The sequence below is a fragment of the Glandiceps talaboti genome, chromosome 13 (genome assembly GCF_964340395.1).
Source record: "Glandiceps talaboti chromosome 13, keGlaTala1.1, whole genome shotgun sequence".
Classification (NCBI taxonomy): domain Eukaryota; kingdom Metazoa; phylum Hemichordata; class Enteropneusta; family Spengelidae; genus Glandiceps; species Glandiceps talaboti.
This window is the reverse complement of record NC_135561.1, coordinates 11,177,961-11,197,860: the sequence shown is the minus strand read 5'-3', so window position 1 is coordinate 11,197,860 and position 19,900 is coordinate 11,177,961. Positions and strand designations below refer to the sequence as shown.

The 19,900-nt window shown below is 33.6% G+C and overlaps 1 protein-coding gene across 1 annotated transcript in view; it reads right to left on the bottom strand.

Annotated features, from left to right (window-relative positions):
* Positions 1-255: 255 nt before the first annotated feature.
* Positions 256-19,900, bottom strand: part of LOC144444594 (sodium/potassium-transporting ATPase subunit beta-1-interacting protein 3-like) — a 33,211-nt gene continuing 13,566 nt past the window's right edge. Inside the window, exons 2-7 of the mRNA XM_078134074.1 lie at positions 6,160-6,297; positions 4,983-5,066; positions 4,297-4,494; positions 3,900-3,960; positions 2,802-2,901; positions 256-1,970 (exon numbers count right to left, since the gene is read on the bottom strand). Of these exons, the coding sequence (XP_077990200.1) occupies positions 1,952-1,970; positions 2,802-2,901; positions 3,900-3,960; positions 4,297-4,494; positions 4,983-5,066; positions 6,160-6,297 (600 nt within the window). The 3' untranslated portion in view covers positions 256-1,951. The remainder of the gene's footprint in view (positions 1,971-2,801; positions 2,902-3,899; positions 3,961-4,296; positions 4,495-4,982; positions 5,067-6,159; positions 6,298-19,900) is intronic.

Here is a 19,900-nt window from a genome sequence, read left to right as displayed (position 1 = left end):
ATGTATGTATGTATGTATGTATGTATGTATGTATGTATGCATGCATGCATGCATGCATGCATACATACATACATACATACATAGAGACAGACATATTACACATTCATACCCAAATATATATCTTAATATAAGTATATGTGTATGTTTTATGTATGTATGCAGAGAGTAATCAGCAGACAATTGGTATGTATGGACTATACAAAGGCTGTACTCTTTGTTATTACTATTGTACACACTATAATTCATCTACACTAAATAGACCTGAGTCTATGTTCTATACTTCTAATAACTTGATAACTCTATACAACACACATTCCTACTACATCAACAATGTCCACTTTCACTAAATGGAGCTAAACGTGTAACACATACAAGTAGGCTGACCACCCTGTTTACTGTCACAGTGAGTTTTGGTACACCCTAATGTACTACAATTGAAGGGTTTCTTATCAAAACAGAGACAACATGTTGAATGAGTTGGTCTTCAAAGTTTCTGTGCTCTAAAACTTAGTCAGTATTATTATTTTATTTTAACCTGCAAACCAAGTCAAATGTTACGTCAGGTTTAAACCATAGACCCTCCACCAACAGGACCCACAACTGCAGTATTTCCTTTGAAACTATGTTATTTTGCATATGATAATCCCTACTGATAACGGTAAACTTAGATGTCCGGTCGCCAAGAAAATCTAACAGTTGATAATTTTGACTGATTTGGCCGTTTTACTCTGAGCCTTTATTTCAAAAGTTAGATAATTTTAGTTTCTTTATATCTTCTTCCTTCAAACTCAACTAACATAAACATTACATTTCTGATATCATTAAGAAAATACGACCTTTCCATTGAACAGAAATCAGCGCTTTTGTTGAGGGCGGTAAACAGGTAAATCTACCAGGGGCTCCCCACCAAAATTATTGTACAATGTATTGGAAGCTATGCCACTTTATACGATGTTCCCCCTTTCTCTTACCGGGGGTTCCCCAACCTTCTTGCAAATTGTTATTTCTTATTATTTCAGCTCACTTTCTTTTGAACAGAAATTGTTACTCTCTATGAACTTCTATAAAATCTTATACTCACTTAGAACTTAGCATTACTTTGCTTCCTCATGACACAAAGGTCAAAGGTCAACTTCAAAATTGACAAAATCCTTAAATTTGTCGTGAAAACAAAAATCCTGCATTTAGATTAAAACGTTTTCAATTTCTGAATAGTAGATAGTTCTTTGTAGTTTCTCAGTTGTGTCTGCTTAAATTCAAGGCCTAGAAATATGTATACTCCTACGAATATAATAACTACATTTTTGCAAGACTAAAAGTAAATATAAAATTCTACAAACTTGCAGTGCTTACATTTTCTTTACTGCATGTATCCCCCTCACTTCGGTACTACTCGATGTATAGTCTCTGTACATTAGTGTTAATGAGGTAAATAGCTGATGTTAGAAAAAACAAAAATATATATGTTTTATATAATGTACTGTAAAGTCATCTTCACATCGTTCAATGCACTGAGCTTGTCTTTGTTTCCTGGTACTGATAACATCTCCCAATATGGAACATGTCTTCTCTCTACTTCAACATGCTTGGAGCTGTTGGTAGGTTTCCATATTCAGATGAAACACACAAGTATCCATGAATACTTCCACATCATAACAATGATGTCCACAAATACACAAATATACACTTTTCACAGTCATTTCTACATCAAAATGTACTTTTTTTTTTGACCAGGAAACTTTTGTTTTGGAATGCCATTGGTGGTATGTAAAATTGTGAGGTCCACAAGATGTTCATATGGCATTCACAAGATGTCTATGAATGTTCTCAAGATGTCCACATGACGTTCAATTTTGTCCAAATGATGTCTACACGATGGTCTGTTTTGTACACATGATGTCCACATGATATTCAGTTTTGCTTGTGTGACGTCCACATGATGTCCACATGTTTAGGTCATACCATGATGGCTGCAGAGAAGAAATGAGATTAAATTATTGATTATAGAAAGGTTCTCGAGAGGCTGACAATCAAATAGTCTTGATGAGAACTTTATAACAAAGTTTGACATGGGTATCAATTTGACTGAAATGATACATCTTAATAAACATATACACATGTACCTGCCGAATAGATTTTACGGAAATTCACTTTGAGTAAATGCTGGACCTTATATACAACTAAACACAGATAAAGAGAATAGTGATAAACTGTCTGATATAAACTTCCATATACCGATACATCACACTTTTGCGGTTTAGTGTTAAGACCCATGCAGAAGTCATTACAATTGTCATACATGCATATTACCAAAAATGTACATAGCATAATACAGAACAAAACGATTAAGGTGCTACATCATGTCATGCATCAGTCACAAACTCGTGTTTCAACACTGCAGTCACATATTAGGTTGAACCTAAGGCATGATATAAACTGAGAGGCACAAAACTAGATTTTAAATTCCAAATCAAACACTCTTCTCCATTAGGTTTGGATTCAAAATATAATAATGGCAACCTAGGTATATTTCACCAAGTAATATTCACCTTTTCCAAAAAAAGGTCAGAAACGAAAATTTGATGAAAATGGTCCTTTTAAAACCAGCGGTATACTTTTTTTCAGACATATATACAGATGATGCTTAACTCAGAATACACAGGGCTGACAATATCTCTCCATGTAGACATTTCAATTACAATGACAAACCCATTAATTTTATTCACAGTCAGTCAAGTTACAAGATAAGGATGGGGGGGGGGGGATACAGGCAATTATCGTAGACATGCAATTTTACTTACACATACACTGGCTGCATCTGCATCATAACATTTGAACTTGAACCTCCTTTCTGAGGTGAAGAATAACTTGAATAGGAATCAAAACCACCAATGAAATCAACTGAAACAGAAACAGTGTCATTCACTAGGATCAGTACTTTGTAAGGGTCAATTTCATTGGTCTTTGATATATGACTTTATTCATAGCTTGTGAATGGCACCATCTAGTGGTGGAAGTGGAATAGTTTTTTGATACAGCAATTGCTTATGAATAGCGCCCTCTAGTGGTGGAGTGAACTAATTCAAAGAGCAGCCCCATTTATTTTTACAATTATGAAATTTAGCAGTCCAACAAAGAAAGCATATTTCATGTTCATTTACTAATTGCAAGTATATTTTATCATGAAATTTAGTGCAAATGAGGTTTTTTTTGTTCATTTGTAAACACCAAAAATTTGCTGTGATAATTTTGCGACTTTCCGCCACACCATAAAACATCCAGGTTTCCACCAGATTTCCATTATCTCAAAATGCAGCCTTCTGGCTAGCTTTTTGTGAAAGAAACTTCTTGCATCACAATTTGTTGTTAGTCTGTTGTATATACTGATAAACATAAATAAATGCTAAAGAACATGCAATGTTATAAACATGGCAAGAAATAATGTGCATGTTGAAATGAAAGATTGTCGTTTTTATAGTTGACTAACTTATGACATGCGTTTTCACATAACAAAAGAAATTATTTTGTTGCAGTTGACAGGTTACATTTAAATGATTAGTAGTTTATCAAATTTGTATTTTCTTTTAAGCACATCATTTGATGAATACATACACTCAGACACAGAGGGACAAACATATACATACATACATACATACATACATACATACATACATACATACATACATACATACATACATACATACATACATACATACATACATACATACATATATACATACATATATACATACATACATACATACATACATACATATATACATACACACACACATATATATATACATACATACATACATACATAAATACATACATAAATACACACACACACACACACACACACACACACACACACACACAGAGTACAACTTTTTACTTACAACTGTCATCTTCAGATGTAAACCTATGGACTACATATATTGCATAGACAAAACCAAAAAGCTGGTAGAAAGAATGAAAGAAACAAGTCAGTCAGTCATATCAAAGATTTCAAAGAAAATTTGCTTTCCAGTGTACATGCCATTGTTGAGTATTCTCCAACAATACAGCTAGACTAAGAACACTTCTTCAGTTATACTTGTGTAGGTATCAAATATCATTCCCAATATTTTCCCTCATTCAGCTGGAAAATGCTTGCCATTACTTGTCAAATGACAAGACCCCTTATCACGACACTCAAACTTACAACTTGAAATGATAAGGCCCCTTAAGACATTCCTTGTCTGAACGAAGAAAATGTAAGTGAAGATAAATAGTAGTATTGAAATAGGTACTTACAGCAAGTAGGCACTGAATTCCAGCATGTACACACTCCACATACTGGTACTCTAAAATACAACCTTTCATTCCCTGTTTTGTTTGGAATATATCTCCACTACTGGATACTGTTGTGTTCAGTATGTACTCACAACCAAAACCGTGGTCTTTCCACCAACTTTCATTGTCTGTGTCTATTGTAAGATATTTGATGTGTTTCTGTAGATATACAAATTTTTTTTTTAGATTATTGAACTTTACTAAATGAATACGAAAAAAAAGATATCCCAGGAATTTCACTAGTCTACTAAAAAAGTGGTCTTGCCTAAGAAACATCCGAGACAAATCCTGCAAAATGATTTTCTTCACACAAAAAAAGTTTGTGCATTGAGAAAAAGTATACTACAATAGGAGACTTACAATCCAGACTGAGCATGCTCAGATGCAAAGGACTATGGGAATATTTATAGCAATACCTAATCTGGAGCTATCAATAGAATAAACCTCCTACAATGGTTAGGGTAACCATGACTACATTATTTGTGGTTACAAACAATGTAACAACATTGTTTACAATACTGATTCTGATTCATATTTATCATATTTCCCATGATGCAACATTTCAGGATATTCAAAATGGCGGGTTTACAAGTTCCCTAATTGAAATATGATTACATAAAAATAATGATCAATTCTGCAATACTTACTTCTAATGATAGTAAACCAACTTCTAAATATAGACAGATAACAAATGCATTACATGCCAGCCAAATAATCATCCACAGTGCATACTGGAAAAAAAATATACATTTGAATGTGTTATGTGTAGAATAACAACATACTATTTCCTATCAAGAACACAGACATATAGCTATGTGATAGAAATAGTATGGCGCCCTCACATGGCTACAATTTAATATTTGCCTGAAGAAAATGATGAATTATGAATTCAAGTATGAATGAATATGTAATATGAAATTTTCTCCAAGGATTTATTTCACTCAGTAAAGATTATAGAACACTCAGATATAGAACTCATATATTGTGATGTTACAGCCAGATACCAACTCTAGTCTGATAACTAGTCATATAATATTTTTTGATAGCACACAGTTGACACAAATACATCAACACTGATACAACGTTGTCATTGACACCAAAAGCGGCAATGTCATTGACCTTGTGAGATATTACCATAGTGCTAAACTGTATCATAGTCTGAATTTATATATTTCAAACAATCCAAGTATATACAGATGTGATGTCATACACATACACATACTGTGTGATGTCATTCATAGCTACTGTGATGTCATATACAGATACTGGGATATTGATGTCATACATACATGTAGACACTGTGATGTCATACACTGATACTGTGATACTGATGTCATACATTGATACTATGATGTCATTCAAAGATCCTGTGATGTCATACACAGATACTGTGATGTTATACACTGATAGTGATTGTCATACACAGATACTGTGATGTCATACACTGATACTGTGGTGTCATTCATAGATACTGTAATGTCATACACTGATATTGTGATGTTATACACTGATAGTGATTGTCATACACAGATACTGTGATGTTATACACTGATACTGTGATGTCATTCATAGATACTGTGATGTCATACACATACTGTGCAGTGTGATGTCATACACTGATACTGTGATGTCATACACAGATACTGTGATGTCATACACTGATACTGTGATAATGATGTCATACACATACTGTGATGTCATACACTGATACTGTGATGTCATTCATAGATACTGTGATGGTATACACAAGATACTGTGATGTTATAAACGGATACTGTGATGTAGATACTGTGATGTCATAAACCAAGATTCAGGTGTACTTACCACTATAATGTACCGTGGTCTGAACTGATATGCACCAAACAATCCTAATATAATACATATAATGGTAAGAAAATTGGCAATGATTGGTGTCCACATGTATCCTAGAAAATCAAACACCTCTCTCTCAATGACAGCAATCTGTAATGAATAAAAAAAAAAAGAAGACATCTGATGAGAGACAAAATACAAAATTCATTGTACTACTTCACAACTGACACCATGTTACCCATACAGATTGTAAATCTATCGTGATCTCACTATTAAAGGGTAACAGCTAAGGTCAACTTTACCTGCACTCACCATTGCTTTGAATACTTTACTACCATCAAAATTATAAAGTATAAATATATAAGTTTGACACTTTTATTTTAAAAGCCAGCAAACAGACAGTTTGACATATAGCCTGTTGACTTGAAAAGGTGAAACATTACTCATAAGTATTTTGGTCCCATTTAGTACTGTTTTACCGACCAGATGAATGTATTTAGGGATGTTTTTTTAAACAGATGGGCAGTTTTGTTAAATGTGAAATAATGGGATCTGTGTAATCTAACTATGATCAGAATCAGACATATTAGAATACCAAATCCTGTTTCCTATAAACCTGTAACATCTTTCATTAAATCCTGATTTTACACTGTACACCTGAAACATATTACTCCTCAGCTGATATCTGAAATGCTCCCTTGAAATACGTCATTCTTAACTTAATAGTCATGTAAGGAAGGAACTTAGAGGTAATATAATACATTGGTGTCAGTGATTTATGTTCTACCTGTGTGCAATACACAGGTCAATGCCCCAGGAAAACAAACTCCTACACAAAAATGGTCTCGCAGTCTGCTTTCGTGGATGGAACTAAAATGAAATATTCACAGTGATTGTACTTTTTAAAATTAACTTTGACATTACGTTTTGAAAAAGTAATCTACCTGACATTTATATGACATATATATTCCCAATGCCCAAGGAAAACAAAACACCTTCACATAAAAGACAATCTATACTTTGGTTGGAACTGCATGAAATATTTATATTAAAGCAGATTATATGATTTCTATGACTGCTTGGGTTTTCATTCTTCCAATTTTCTCTAATTTGGATTTCCAATTTTCTCTATTTTACTGATAGGATTGGATAAAAATTAAAACTGACAATATTATTATTAATGCATGAACTAGTCAGTGTCCTAGGGTGGCATTTTACCCAAAAACTAATCTCTGTGGTCTGAACAGCATAGAATATTGAGAACAGATTTAACTTACGACTGTATTTAAAACTGTAAGTCAACGTGACATTTTACATCTATAGTCATATAGCCTGCTATTATATTACGAGTAGGAGTGTCTTGTATTGTAATATATGGTTCTAGGCTAAAACCTTATTTACAATTACATATTGTACATTGAGAATGGCAATTCATGGTGAAAGTAGCCATGCAATCAGTATTTCTAGAAATTCTTATGTAACCATTGTGGGTGTAAGTACAAGGAGATTGGCCTACAAATACAGCAATCAATGGACTGTCAGACAATTTAGGGAAAGTTGTAAGGCTATGACACTTGACAGAGTCTAAGTTACTAATATAGTCAATATATTATACATCAATGGTTTTATAAAACACGACAATGTCCTTCAAACACATCCCTTAATTGACAATGTTAATATTGTAATTTTTATATAAAGTTAGGAGAAAGCAAATTAAGAAAGTGTGTCACATAACTCATATACACATAATTGTCTGTACATTATTAATCTGTTTATGAGATGAATTAGATTGTAAGATACATCATATTGTTCAGCCCTATCAGGCTTCTTAACCATGATGAGTGCTGGCTGTGATAGCGTGGCGCGACCGTCTGTATCTTACAAATTACAGATGAATACATGTGTCAAATACACATTTGATTGCACAATGAAATCAGTCAATACATGTACAATTACATAGTCTGTAACTTGGATCTCACCCATTATCACATATATTGTACCCAGTGTCAAATAGATATCCTATCGCCTCCATTGCAATTCAATGGGGACAGCGCCCTCACATTAATGCAATGATTTACCATATCGTGACCGTTCCAAAGCACACTTCGCCCAAATAAGGTCAGTTGTGCAAACTGTTGAACCATATAATTGTTGCCAAAAATAAGCAAAGTAACATTTTCTAATGTATTTGAACACTCCATAGGGTATATGATAAAACCCATATCTGGTTCATACAGCTTATTACAAGTCTTGGATCACTGGAATATGCAGACAGTTATCATTCAAGGGGGTCAGGAGGGTGGGGTGGTCAGAGGAGGGGAGGGGGAGAAAAGGACATCATCACATAACTATTAGCACATAGACTTAATTTTCTTTGTCTGATAACAATGTAAACCTATACAGACCACGACAAGTTTCTGGCCTACAAGTACATGTATATCATAATTACCACTAACATGAGAATGAATATTCATGGACCCTGGATTTAAAATTACAAAATAAAAATGAATATGCTACAGTACAAATTTTAAAGAAATTAATTCCAAACTTTTCGTTGACACCTCCTTAGCAGCTGCAGGAATATATACCATTCAAATTTAAGCAACCGTCCTTACATATTTTGATTCAGTAGAAATTGTTATTCATAACAGCAACTAATTTGATTATTTTCTTCGATGACCCAATTCTTCTGAATTACTAACTGTACAATTTTCAATGCCATTATATAATTTCATCATCACATGAATACGATATTGACACAATTATATCATAATATGAAAATAATGCTTTCAAACAGACCTGTAATAAATAAAGATGCGTGCAGCGAATACGTAAACATAAGATTGAAATCCCTACATTTATGTATCATCAAATATTAAAGAGAGTTGTTTTGAATTCACTGGGGAAATTTCGTCTTTTTCAGCTTAAACCTCGGCAACTGTCACATGCTTTTTAATTGTCCAAATACAAGCCAGCTGGTATTATCAATAATTCTGTATTATTCATAATTTTGATTCATATATCCATCAATCATAAATTAATATATGTCAGACATTTTGGTTGAAATTAATAGTCAATATTTGATGATACTACTAGTGGCACAATAATTTTTGGCCTCATCTTTTACAGTGTCTAGAATTGATAGTCTGTGTGTATCTGACCTACTTACATAGTGTACATGAAGTGTATATAATGTCATCCACTCTCATAAACATGGCTACTGTCAATTTACAGGCTATACATGCAATATTGTGAAGGTCAAACAGCCTTGATCTTTACACAGACAGGGCTATCTATTGCCAAGTTCACATTACAGGATTCATCAAATTCATGGCTGTGTTATGCATTACTGATATGAAGTCTTGTAGATCGCAATACAAGTGTGTAATTTTGCAACAGTATTGTGCCAACCAATTATATTAGTTACGCTATTCAATGGTTGCTGTTCTCAAACCTGTATTACTATCAATTACTGTGAAAAATATATTTTATTATTCGTATAATAATAGGCTTTCCCTACTTGTATGGGTTCTTGACATCAACTAGATTAGCTTCTGTCAACCACTGCAATATTTACAAAACAATAAACATGGGTGCTGCTAAGTTACATACACTACCAACTAAACTCCTGTCTGAGCATCCAATATCATCTCCCATTATTAATGTGTTGAGAGAAGCACAGCAAGTGACATGACTTGCAAGCAAGGATCATATATAGTACAGTATAATACCTTATAAAAACACAGCTTGGAATTAAGTCTCATGTCCACAGGCCACCAATTTTTGTCACGGAACTACCATAAGTTGTAGCTTGTAGTAGCCAACTTTGGCTACTGCTAATTATGTGACAATTTATTTTTAGAAGAGGAATAGATCTACGGATATGAAAATACATCTTTGACTTAAATTTAATAGGGTACTCTGTTTTCAGTTTACGGAATATGGAACTACTGGTCACTATATCCTTGGGCTACCAATTACAGAGAGTGGTAAACCTGTTGGGTCTACAAAAAGTTAATTTAGAGCAGAGCCCTCAAATAATAATAATAATATTGTAAATCATGGAAGTGTTTTTATCATGATACTGAAAATCATAGCAAATATAATATGTATTACAATTGCGATCAAAAGCTTGTAATATTACTGAAGAGTTCAAACGATTTTACCTACAGAAAATTTACAGGGATTCAATCCCAGGTTGTCAGAGTTATCATGGGACCACTCTTTTGTTCTGGACATACATGTAGTTCTGCCAACTACTGCATATTTGTCATACCAATTTTAATCCTAATCCAAACTGGGCCTTACAGTATACAATGTACTTCAACCATTCATCCACCACACTATTTTTTTTATATCATCAAACTATGATATCTGAATATCTACTTAACTTACTACTTATCACAATGACACTTTTCATGGTTCCCATGGTAGATAATCATCAAATACAGGCATCTCCTTGACTGTATTTGTTTTATGATGGTACTTCGAAATAAAAAGACTTGAGTTCATACTGTTCCTGTCTAGACTCGTTTCTACATCTTATCACAGTGTCACACAAAGTTCAAGTACAAAACTGTAACATCAGGCTTTAGTTAAATTATACAGCATAGGGTAGAAATTGATGCTGGATTCCTTTAGATATTAGATTAGATGGGTTTCTGATAAAATGTTGGCGTTTGCTCTCCTACACTGCCACTGCTCTGGTTAATACCCCTATCACAACTTCCCGACACAAGCAATGCCTATAGATAATATGCAGTACTAGGTAGTCTAGATACATATATTTACACTACCAGTATATCTTGTATTAGTCTAGTTCCTATATGGTGCGTTACGATTAATATGATCATTTCCACTAAAGTATAGGGAAAGTCCTTATTCTAAAACTGAAATCTGTGCTACCCTGACTGCGTTCATATAAACGTGATGACGTTATCGCATCACCACATGATTTTAGTTTCAGACTGGAGAGGTAGTGTTCAGCAATTGTCTAAAGGAACTAACCAATTGCAACTGCCTGTAAATTTGTGATGGATTACTACTTGCATACATCTATAGTTTCTATTCTAACTGTTGTCTAGTGTCCTATGTGCTACGATCACTACAACTAGTACAAGTACAATCCATCAGAGAGGATAGTGACTGTAGAGAATGTCAACAGGTACATGTATAGGATCTACACTATGTACTAGATGGAGGTCATTTACACTATAGTAGTGTAATACTGAATAATGATCATACTGTACACTGAATACCATCTAGATTGTACATACTACATTATTACGCTATATTACACTATTACATCTATTATTAGCAATGGATAGTATCATTCTCTACAACAATCACACTTTCACAGTTTCAGGGTTACTCAGGGCAGCGTTTTTAATCTACTAAGTCATACAATATGCCAATCAACTTCAAAACATAAACCTATATATGTTATATATATTATACAGCAGTACTCAATAAACATAAATTTTCAATGACAATGAATTGATATGAATTTTTAACTTAAAGAAATGTTTTTTTTTTCAAGACATGTATGAATTATAACAAACATACTAAACAAGTTTGATGGTAAACATTTTCTATTTTTTGTTGTGTATGGCCGATGCAATGCTTCCTTGAAACTGCATAAATTGTGATTTCTCTTTACATTTATTATGCACATATTTGGGTAACTGTGAACATTGATGCTGGCCACCAAATATGAAATATAAAACTTAACTTTCAGCTGAGATTTTCACTCTTTAGAAATACATGTAGTAGTTGTTTTCAGTACATCCAAAGCAACACAACACTTGAAATAGATACACTGGTAGCAATGCATAAAAAATAACGATTGAAATGAACACTTGTGAATATTATTTCAAAAAATGCTTGAAATTTTCATTATGAATATCTACAAGTTATGAAATATGTGTCAATCATCACATCAAATTTGACTGACTTAAAAAATGATATCGCATATTATGACCAGATCAGAGGTGAAACTGAATTAAAATTAAGATGTGACACCCACACACCCCATAACAAACTTGTTGACAAAGACACACCTACATAGTACATGTATATTTGTACTGAAAGTGTGTCACCAATCTACTGTTTGTTATGACTATGAAAATTTAGACTGTTTATAATGTCAAGACTGGCATCATCAACCATGTCATCATGTTTATATCTGAAATAAACATATTAAATACTGAGTTTAATGCACTGAGAATGTCTGCCATCATGATTTAGTCCGCTAACCCAGAGACTCTGACATCACAATTTAGTCTGCTAACCCAGAGACTTGGCTATGTCAGTACATGTATCTCAGTATCTGGCTTGACAATGCCATCTGTCATGCAGGTATGTCGTGCTAGACAGCCATAATTCTGGGCTAGAATAATTCTGAAATTAATACAATTCATGCAATCATGTACTCTCTGACTGGGTTAGCTAGCTCAGTGGAATACAATGTACATGTATATACAACATACAAATGTAAGCAGGCACTGACATATCACTGGCATGTGATAGCAAATGACATGGTTAATGTCTGCACCACCCAAATATAACATCCTGATTCCTATAGCGTAATACACTGCAGTGTTAACAGCATCATGCTGACACTTGGCTAACAAATCTGATTTTTGAGCTGTACATGCAGCACTCTCTGTCTGTGGTACATGTACCTGTTCTCAGGCTGCTGTAGATAATTATTATATGTTGAAAAATCTACAGTATGTGTTTTAATGCATTTTATTATTATTTTATAAGCAAACCAGTAGAAAATAAAAGTGAATGTTTACATTGTATTTGTTCAGAGCTATGTACACTGTATTCCCTGAAAACTCCCTTCAAGTTGCAGATTATAATGAAACACAATACAGCTGTATGACATCTTCATGTAAATTTTATCTTTTGTTGTCTGCAAATTGTGTGGGTGTGGTGATAGGATCTTCCACGTCTTGTCAGGCTGGAATCTATTTACCAGTACTTAGCCCAGAGATTTGACTATCAGGCCTGACATACAATGTTATTGACCCAAACAGAGTTTTGGCAAACCAGTGTAGTCTCGATCAAGCACAAATGTCTAAGAAGTGTGCTCATATTACATGAACCATTTTTATGAAGACCCAAGTGACAACATACCCTAAACTTAGCAATAACATGTACATGTAGGTAATAAAGATAATGAACATAACTGTGATGTTAATCTGGAATACATTTATCAGGTTTCAATCTGATGGTATTCAAATGTACAAACTTCTAATTTCCCATTCTTTAGTTTTTGTTTTTAGTATTTTTTTCACATGGCGTCTAAGAGACAATGAAAGTTCATCTATCAAATGAAGGTGTTGGTTTGACCATAAGACCTCCTTTAGCGAAGGGGTTTCATGGTTGGAAACATACTAGAATTCCCCTCCTTGAATTAATTACCTTAGCTTTGTTCCCCTCCCTTTCAAATAGAAGCTGCCTGAGCTGATAAGAATGACTTGAGATTAGTTATCTCTTTCACAGTATGGGGATAAACCATACTGATCTCAATTCACACTGTGTTGTTATTAGCGCACTCCACAACAACTCTATAACAATACATGTAAAGCATATGGGTGGTTGGGAAATCCAGGCTGCATCTGACTCTTTCTGGTTGAATGTAACCATTGGATGGAAACCATGAATTGTGATTTGGGCATCCATACTTAACTCTTTGTTTCTTATCATAACACCTTAAAAATGACGGGTCTGTCGGTTAAAAATTAAGTAAAAATTAAAAGTATGTGTATGAGTACACATTGTGATACTTTTAATTCATAATATTTTAACAGTCTGAATGACATAGAAATGATAATTAAAGTCAGAAGGAAACTTGGAATTATTTGTTTAATAAAAGTTCCCAAATTTCAGTAATGAATGGTAAATTTTGCTCACATACATTTGTATACATTTGTGTCACCCTCTTACAATTAGTGAAGTTGTGGTTTTTTTTCTAGTGTTGTCATCAAGGGTGTCATTTAAAAAAAAAAATTGTTAGAATGATGAAATATAGAGGCAGTCGGGTCATGAGAAACAGAGAATAAGTAACTTTATAGTAAGGCTACGCTTACAAGCAAATAGCAGTTGATTAGAAACCAATGCTGTATCAGTAATGAGGGTAAAAAGCTGCAAAATACCAGCTAAGATGTTAATCAACTCTAGCTGATAAAGATATTGTACATGCATGGTTTCCTACCACCTTGGGATTCAAATAAAAAACAATTACCTCAGAGACAGCTTATGAGGAAAGTAATTTTCAATTTACGCATTCACTCTGGGATGAAAGGTGTTTAGTTATGGATAAAGGAGATATTTTCTTATTTCCTTCTATGCACGGAAACCATTCAATTACAGACTCATATATATGGACATTGATTTCCGTAAATGCCAAATGATTCTGATCACTTCTTAGTAATCGCGTGTGACAGTCAGTCTGCATGTAGAATAATGTCTAGAGAGCTCAGTATCTGTGAATATCATGGGTGAAATTTCAGAATTGATCTGAAACAGAAATTTGCAGCTAAATCATTAGTAAATGTATGGCAGCAGATTTCATGGACCAAGTTTTCTCGTAATTTAGTATTCCTACGAATCCTACCTTTCCATTCAATTATATCAGTTATAAATGGAACATGTAAGAAACCGAGACTTATAAATTCCCCTCCCCTCCTGTTACAGACTCTGACAAAATTTGCAAAAGTTCACATCGTTGGAAAAAATAATAAGCATGACAAACTGTATTCAGGTGTTAAATTAAACTGTAAGTGTAATCTCTACTGTCATACAACTTGCAAAATTGTACTTCACCATTCTGTTGGTATAATTTGATACCAACCTAAATGTCATGGCTAACACCCTAGAGAGCACAATGCACAGTGAGAGATAAGAATGGATTAGGATAATGTAGTTGTATTAATTTGATTTATGGTGAAACCTTGGCCCAGGGGAAAATTGGTTTCTCCGTCCATTCTCATTTCTTGAATTAGGTGTATATATCACAAAATAGGTTTTCTTTTCTTACTCTTACAAACTGACATGATGATGATGACTTTTTGTTACAAAAACATGTATTTTTAACACAAAAAATTCCCGAGGACTGAGCCCTCTTTTTTCACTGGGTGACTGGTACTGTCAAACTACAATATACATGTATACAACTATCATATATGCTTCAACCCGAGTGGTTACCAACAACTGAATCTTCCAACTTTACTCATACATACACTAGATAATAATCTATTCATTCCCTTGCTATGGAACGAAGGGTAGACACTTGAAAATGAAATGGAATGCCATGTATTAATTTATCAAAATGGCAAAGTCTGACTACATTGGTTGATGGTAAGTTTTGTGGATTAAATCATGATTGTATTTGTAACTGTAGATTATAATATCTTGAATCAGGTGTGTGTGTGTGTGTCAGGTGTTTTTTCTTATCATTATGACCTTACTTGAAGAAGATATTCTGAAAGGTAATAATTCAATTACCTAGTACCTTGTTGCTATATATGAAGAAAGAAGGGTACTGTAGACACTTGAAATGGAAAGACAAGGTCACACTGATTCTCAATTATTTACTGCAGTTTCAAAATTGTGGGTGGCAAGTTTTCTGGTTAATCTCATTGTATTTGTAGATATCACTGTTTTAAACTACTGTCAAGTTCTATGGCATGGACTGTGTTGGATTACAGTTTGTACGAGGATAGCAATTAAACAGGAATTCATGTGTATTAACTAAAGGTTGCTGTATCAGAAAAATATTTTAGGACTGCTTGGAAAACAACATATACAAGTCTAATTCATATTCTGAGTGTTTTTCTAATGCTGGACCCCAATAACAGAAGAAAAAGATGGGGTGGGAAGAGGTCTCAGTAAAACTTGAAATTTGCCATATACATCATTACCATCAAAAGACACTGTTTTATTCCTTCATTTATTTTTCTGCAAAGTTTTTGACAATCCTCTCGCAAGAAACTTCAGTTCATTTTCATTCTTCTTTTAGGCATTTTTAAATAAATCATTAGCAGCTGCAAAGTGCAATACTGATAGATGACACAACTATGTAAATTACGCTCCATGGCACTGTCATGACACCTAACCTAACAGCCATGATGATATTGACCATAAATCTATAACTATCACACCTGAACTGTAGGATAGGATTGTGTGTAGACTGAATAATCAAAGCTGACAAATACACTCTAAGAAAATAAATCAAGAATCAAATTTGTCATCCACAATTTATAAACTGAAATGTATTTCTACTGTAATACTTAGTTTTCATATATATACATGTACGTGTTAACTGTTATAAATATACTTAGTCTATAGTGCTATCCTGCATCAAATCTCAAGATCTCTCTTTAGAGATGATTCTTCAATGCCATATTGCTATCATCAAATGTACTTGACAGCCTAGTGAATGCAATGCAACAAACTTAATGTATTTCTGAAGTAAAATTGATTTTATATATACATGCATGAATTATAAAATGTACTTGACATGACTGGTGAATACATAGAACTTGCCACAATTTATACATTAAAACTTAATGTATTTCTGATGTAACATTTGTTTTTCATATACATGAATGTATTAAATGTACTTGACGTGACTGGTGAATACATAGAACTTGCCACAATTTATATAAACTTAAAATGTATTTCTGATCCACATGCGTGAATTATAAAATGTACTTGACATGACTTACTACACAGAACTTGAGAATACATTACTTCTGGTTAACTACACAAGACAATTAGTATTCTGTATGCTTGAGTCATTTCAGGGCTAAACTCATTATGTACATGGTTTGTAGTCTACACTGGCTTTCACAGTGGAGTTGTAAAATTATACCTTTCTTTATGAGATTCAAAACAAACATTATGGCCAGATTTAAGTATGAAAATGAAGATTGTGTCGAATTCTTATTGAATCCTCAAAACGTGCAAAAATACTGAATGTACAGGAATCTTTAAATTCTACTGACACAACCCCCATCCTGTTTCTAAAAGTTGCATGTAAATGAATAGAACATAGCCAAAATGCTGGAATCTGTAAATTTTACTGAAAGATACCTCCCCTCCCCTAGAGTGTTCCCACAGCCCCTTTAGTGTTCCTACAGCTACAATGTTCAAATGTACTATCTTCGTAAACCACATACTCTTTTATGGCACCATCCAAGACTGCCTAGAGGTTTGTTATTCTGCAGTGTCGTAGAAGAAATAACAGCTCTGGTTTGCAAGAATACAATGTATAGAACCCTGCCCAAACCATGAAGTGTAAATTTTGTTAAGATTTACAATTTTAACCAGGGTCTTAAAGAACACTATACCAGTATATTTAACTTCTAAATTTCACCACTACCTGAGTCATACAATACATATGATTGAAAATAAGCGTACAATCCATGTACATGTACGTGTATGATTGTGTAAGATACATGTATGTCTTGCCATTCTGCAGTTACCTGCCATCTCTCTCTATACAATATGAACACACCTTTGTTGCACTGTTGCATGACAAGTATTTGAAAACCAAACAATATAACAATACAGGTGTACTTTCACTTAGGACTCTAATAGTTGACTCAGAAACAATTATTTGTTTACCATTGACTTCCAGCTATTGTTCTACATTCAAAACATTGCAATTTAATTAACACAGTTAACAAATAGCCCCCACTTAATTACATTTAGTGATAAGTCTGAAAATGACCAGACTGTCTTTATTAAATCACCTGCTTTAGGTATCAAAAAATTTCACTTTTTACCTGTTCACGAAAAGAAACAAAATTCATGAGGGAGATAATGTTTATTCAGGCTTTTCACCAAAATTTAGCATTATAGTACTGTTAGTCTAAGAACTCTGTTGTTACGTTCAATTGAATTTCCCAATGCATGATGCCCAACCATAAATCTAGTCATGCTTTAATACACACAGTTGCAGGAACTTCAAACACCAGTAACTAAAGGGGATCATAGTGAATAAAGTATACAGAGGTGTGGCATATTTTGCTATTATTGGACACCTGATCATTGCATCAAATTAAACTTCCCCCATAATGTTTACCCCTGAAAACACATGGCAGTTGTGAACACACCATCATTAATGTGGACAGAATTATTAAAGTTTCCTGCTTCAGGTTGGTGACCAAGCTTTCCTGTAAAAATTGAAATATAGCAGTGTCTTGAACTGATTATGGTCCGTGGCTAGCTTATTATACATCCTCACTTGCAATTACATTCAAGCTAGATTTTTCAATCAAAAAGGCATTGAATGTGAATATTGAAAAGTTACTTAAGTCTAAAGACTGTCTATCACTTGGCAGGCTGCTTTTTCAACAATCTTCAAAATTACATTTTTTCTAAAAGCTATTTGTAAACAAAGTATGTATGTAATCAGTTTAATTTTAATGATCTCTGTAACACTATACATGTATGTATACCTACAAATTTTCACTACTAGAAAATGCGATTTCATAGTCTTCAGTGTATACTAATGTTACTAATTACCTGACTGGTACATTGTGTTCATGTACAAGAAGGTATTCTAGTCAATACTTGGTTTAAATTTTTGTTTTCCAGTGAAATACGTGAAAATAAGTCTTTAGCGAAAATGTATACATTTACAGTATTTTGACATTATAAATTTGCTAAAAGCAAGGATTTATTCTGCAACAATAGATGACTCACTTTATAGCATTTAGTGGTACTAGTAAACACCAACTGCTGTGGTTGATTTTGTGATATATATAGATAGGCCTTATTTTTGTTGTGGATGAACGTATGTCTCACCTGATTGGAATGTTGAAGGTTTGCTTCATGCATTATTTATTTTTTTCCAACTGATCTTTTTTAATGTTGTGGGGGTGGATACAAATTGTACACGCTGATGAATATAACACAAACCTCATGTTACAATGTACACATAAGCTGTGTACGTTTTTTTTTATAATTTCATGCATCAGTTCAGTCTATTTTATGTACATTACCACCTGATGTTTTTATAACAGTTATTTGCTAACTGTTTTAACCAAATAAATATGTAAGGGAAACAAAAAATTGAACAAATTCCAACCCATAGAATTGGCTATCTAACTAGGACACTCTTGTCATGCCACACTTCCCAGTCTTTGGGCAATACAAATCCAAAAACGTACTTTCATTTTAAATTTCAAGCATCATTTCCACCATGGACACCTTACCCTACATATGACCTTTACCCTGTAAATATTTCGCTCACAACTACCTGATGATGTTAAAACCTAAATACACGACAACAGAATTTGAACCAATTCAGGAACACACTTTTCATTTTAATTTCATAACATCATTTCCGTCATACAAGTACACGTGAATGGCATGCACATACATCTAATATTTGCAAAATACACACTCTTGCCATTAACAAAACCTAATACATAACAGGAAGTTATCTATAAAGGACACAGAACCCACACAGATTACCTTCACTGTCCTATTCTAGGATTGTTGAAACACAATGACATGCAAAAACACAACTGCCCCAGTCTGTCTGCAAAGGTGGACAACCTATGCTCTTTAGGATACATTACATTAATCTCTGATGCTTTACATAAACCCAAAACCTGTCATTCTCTGTCAACTGAAAATGATACCTACTGCATACAGTCTGACAATCGTATGAATTAGACCTCACCTGTATTTATTGATCACAACAACAAAAATCTGGAATTATTTATAA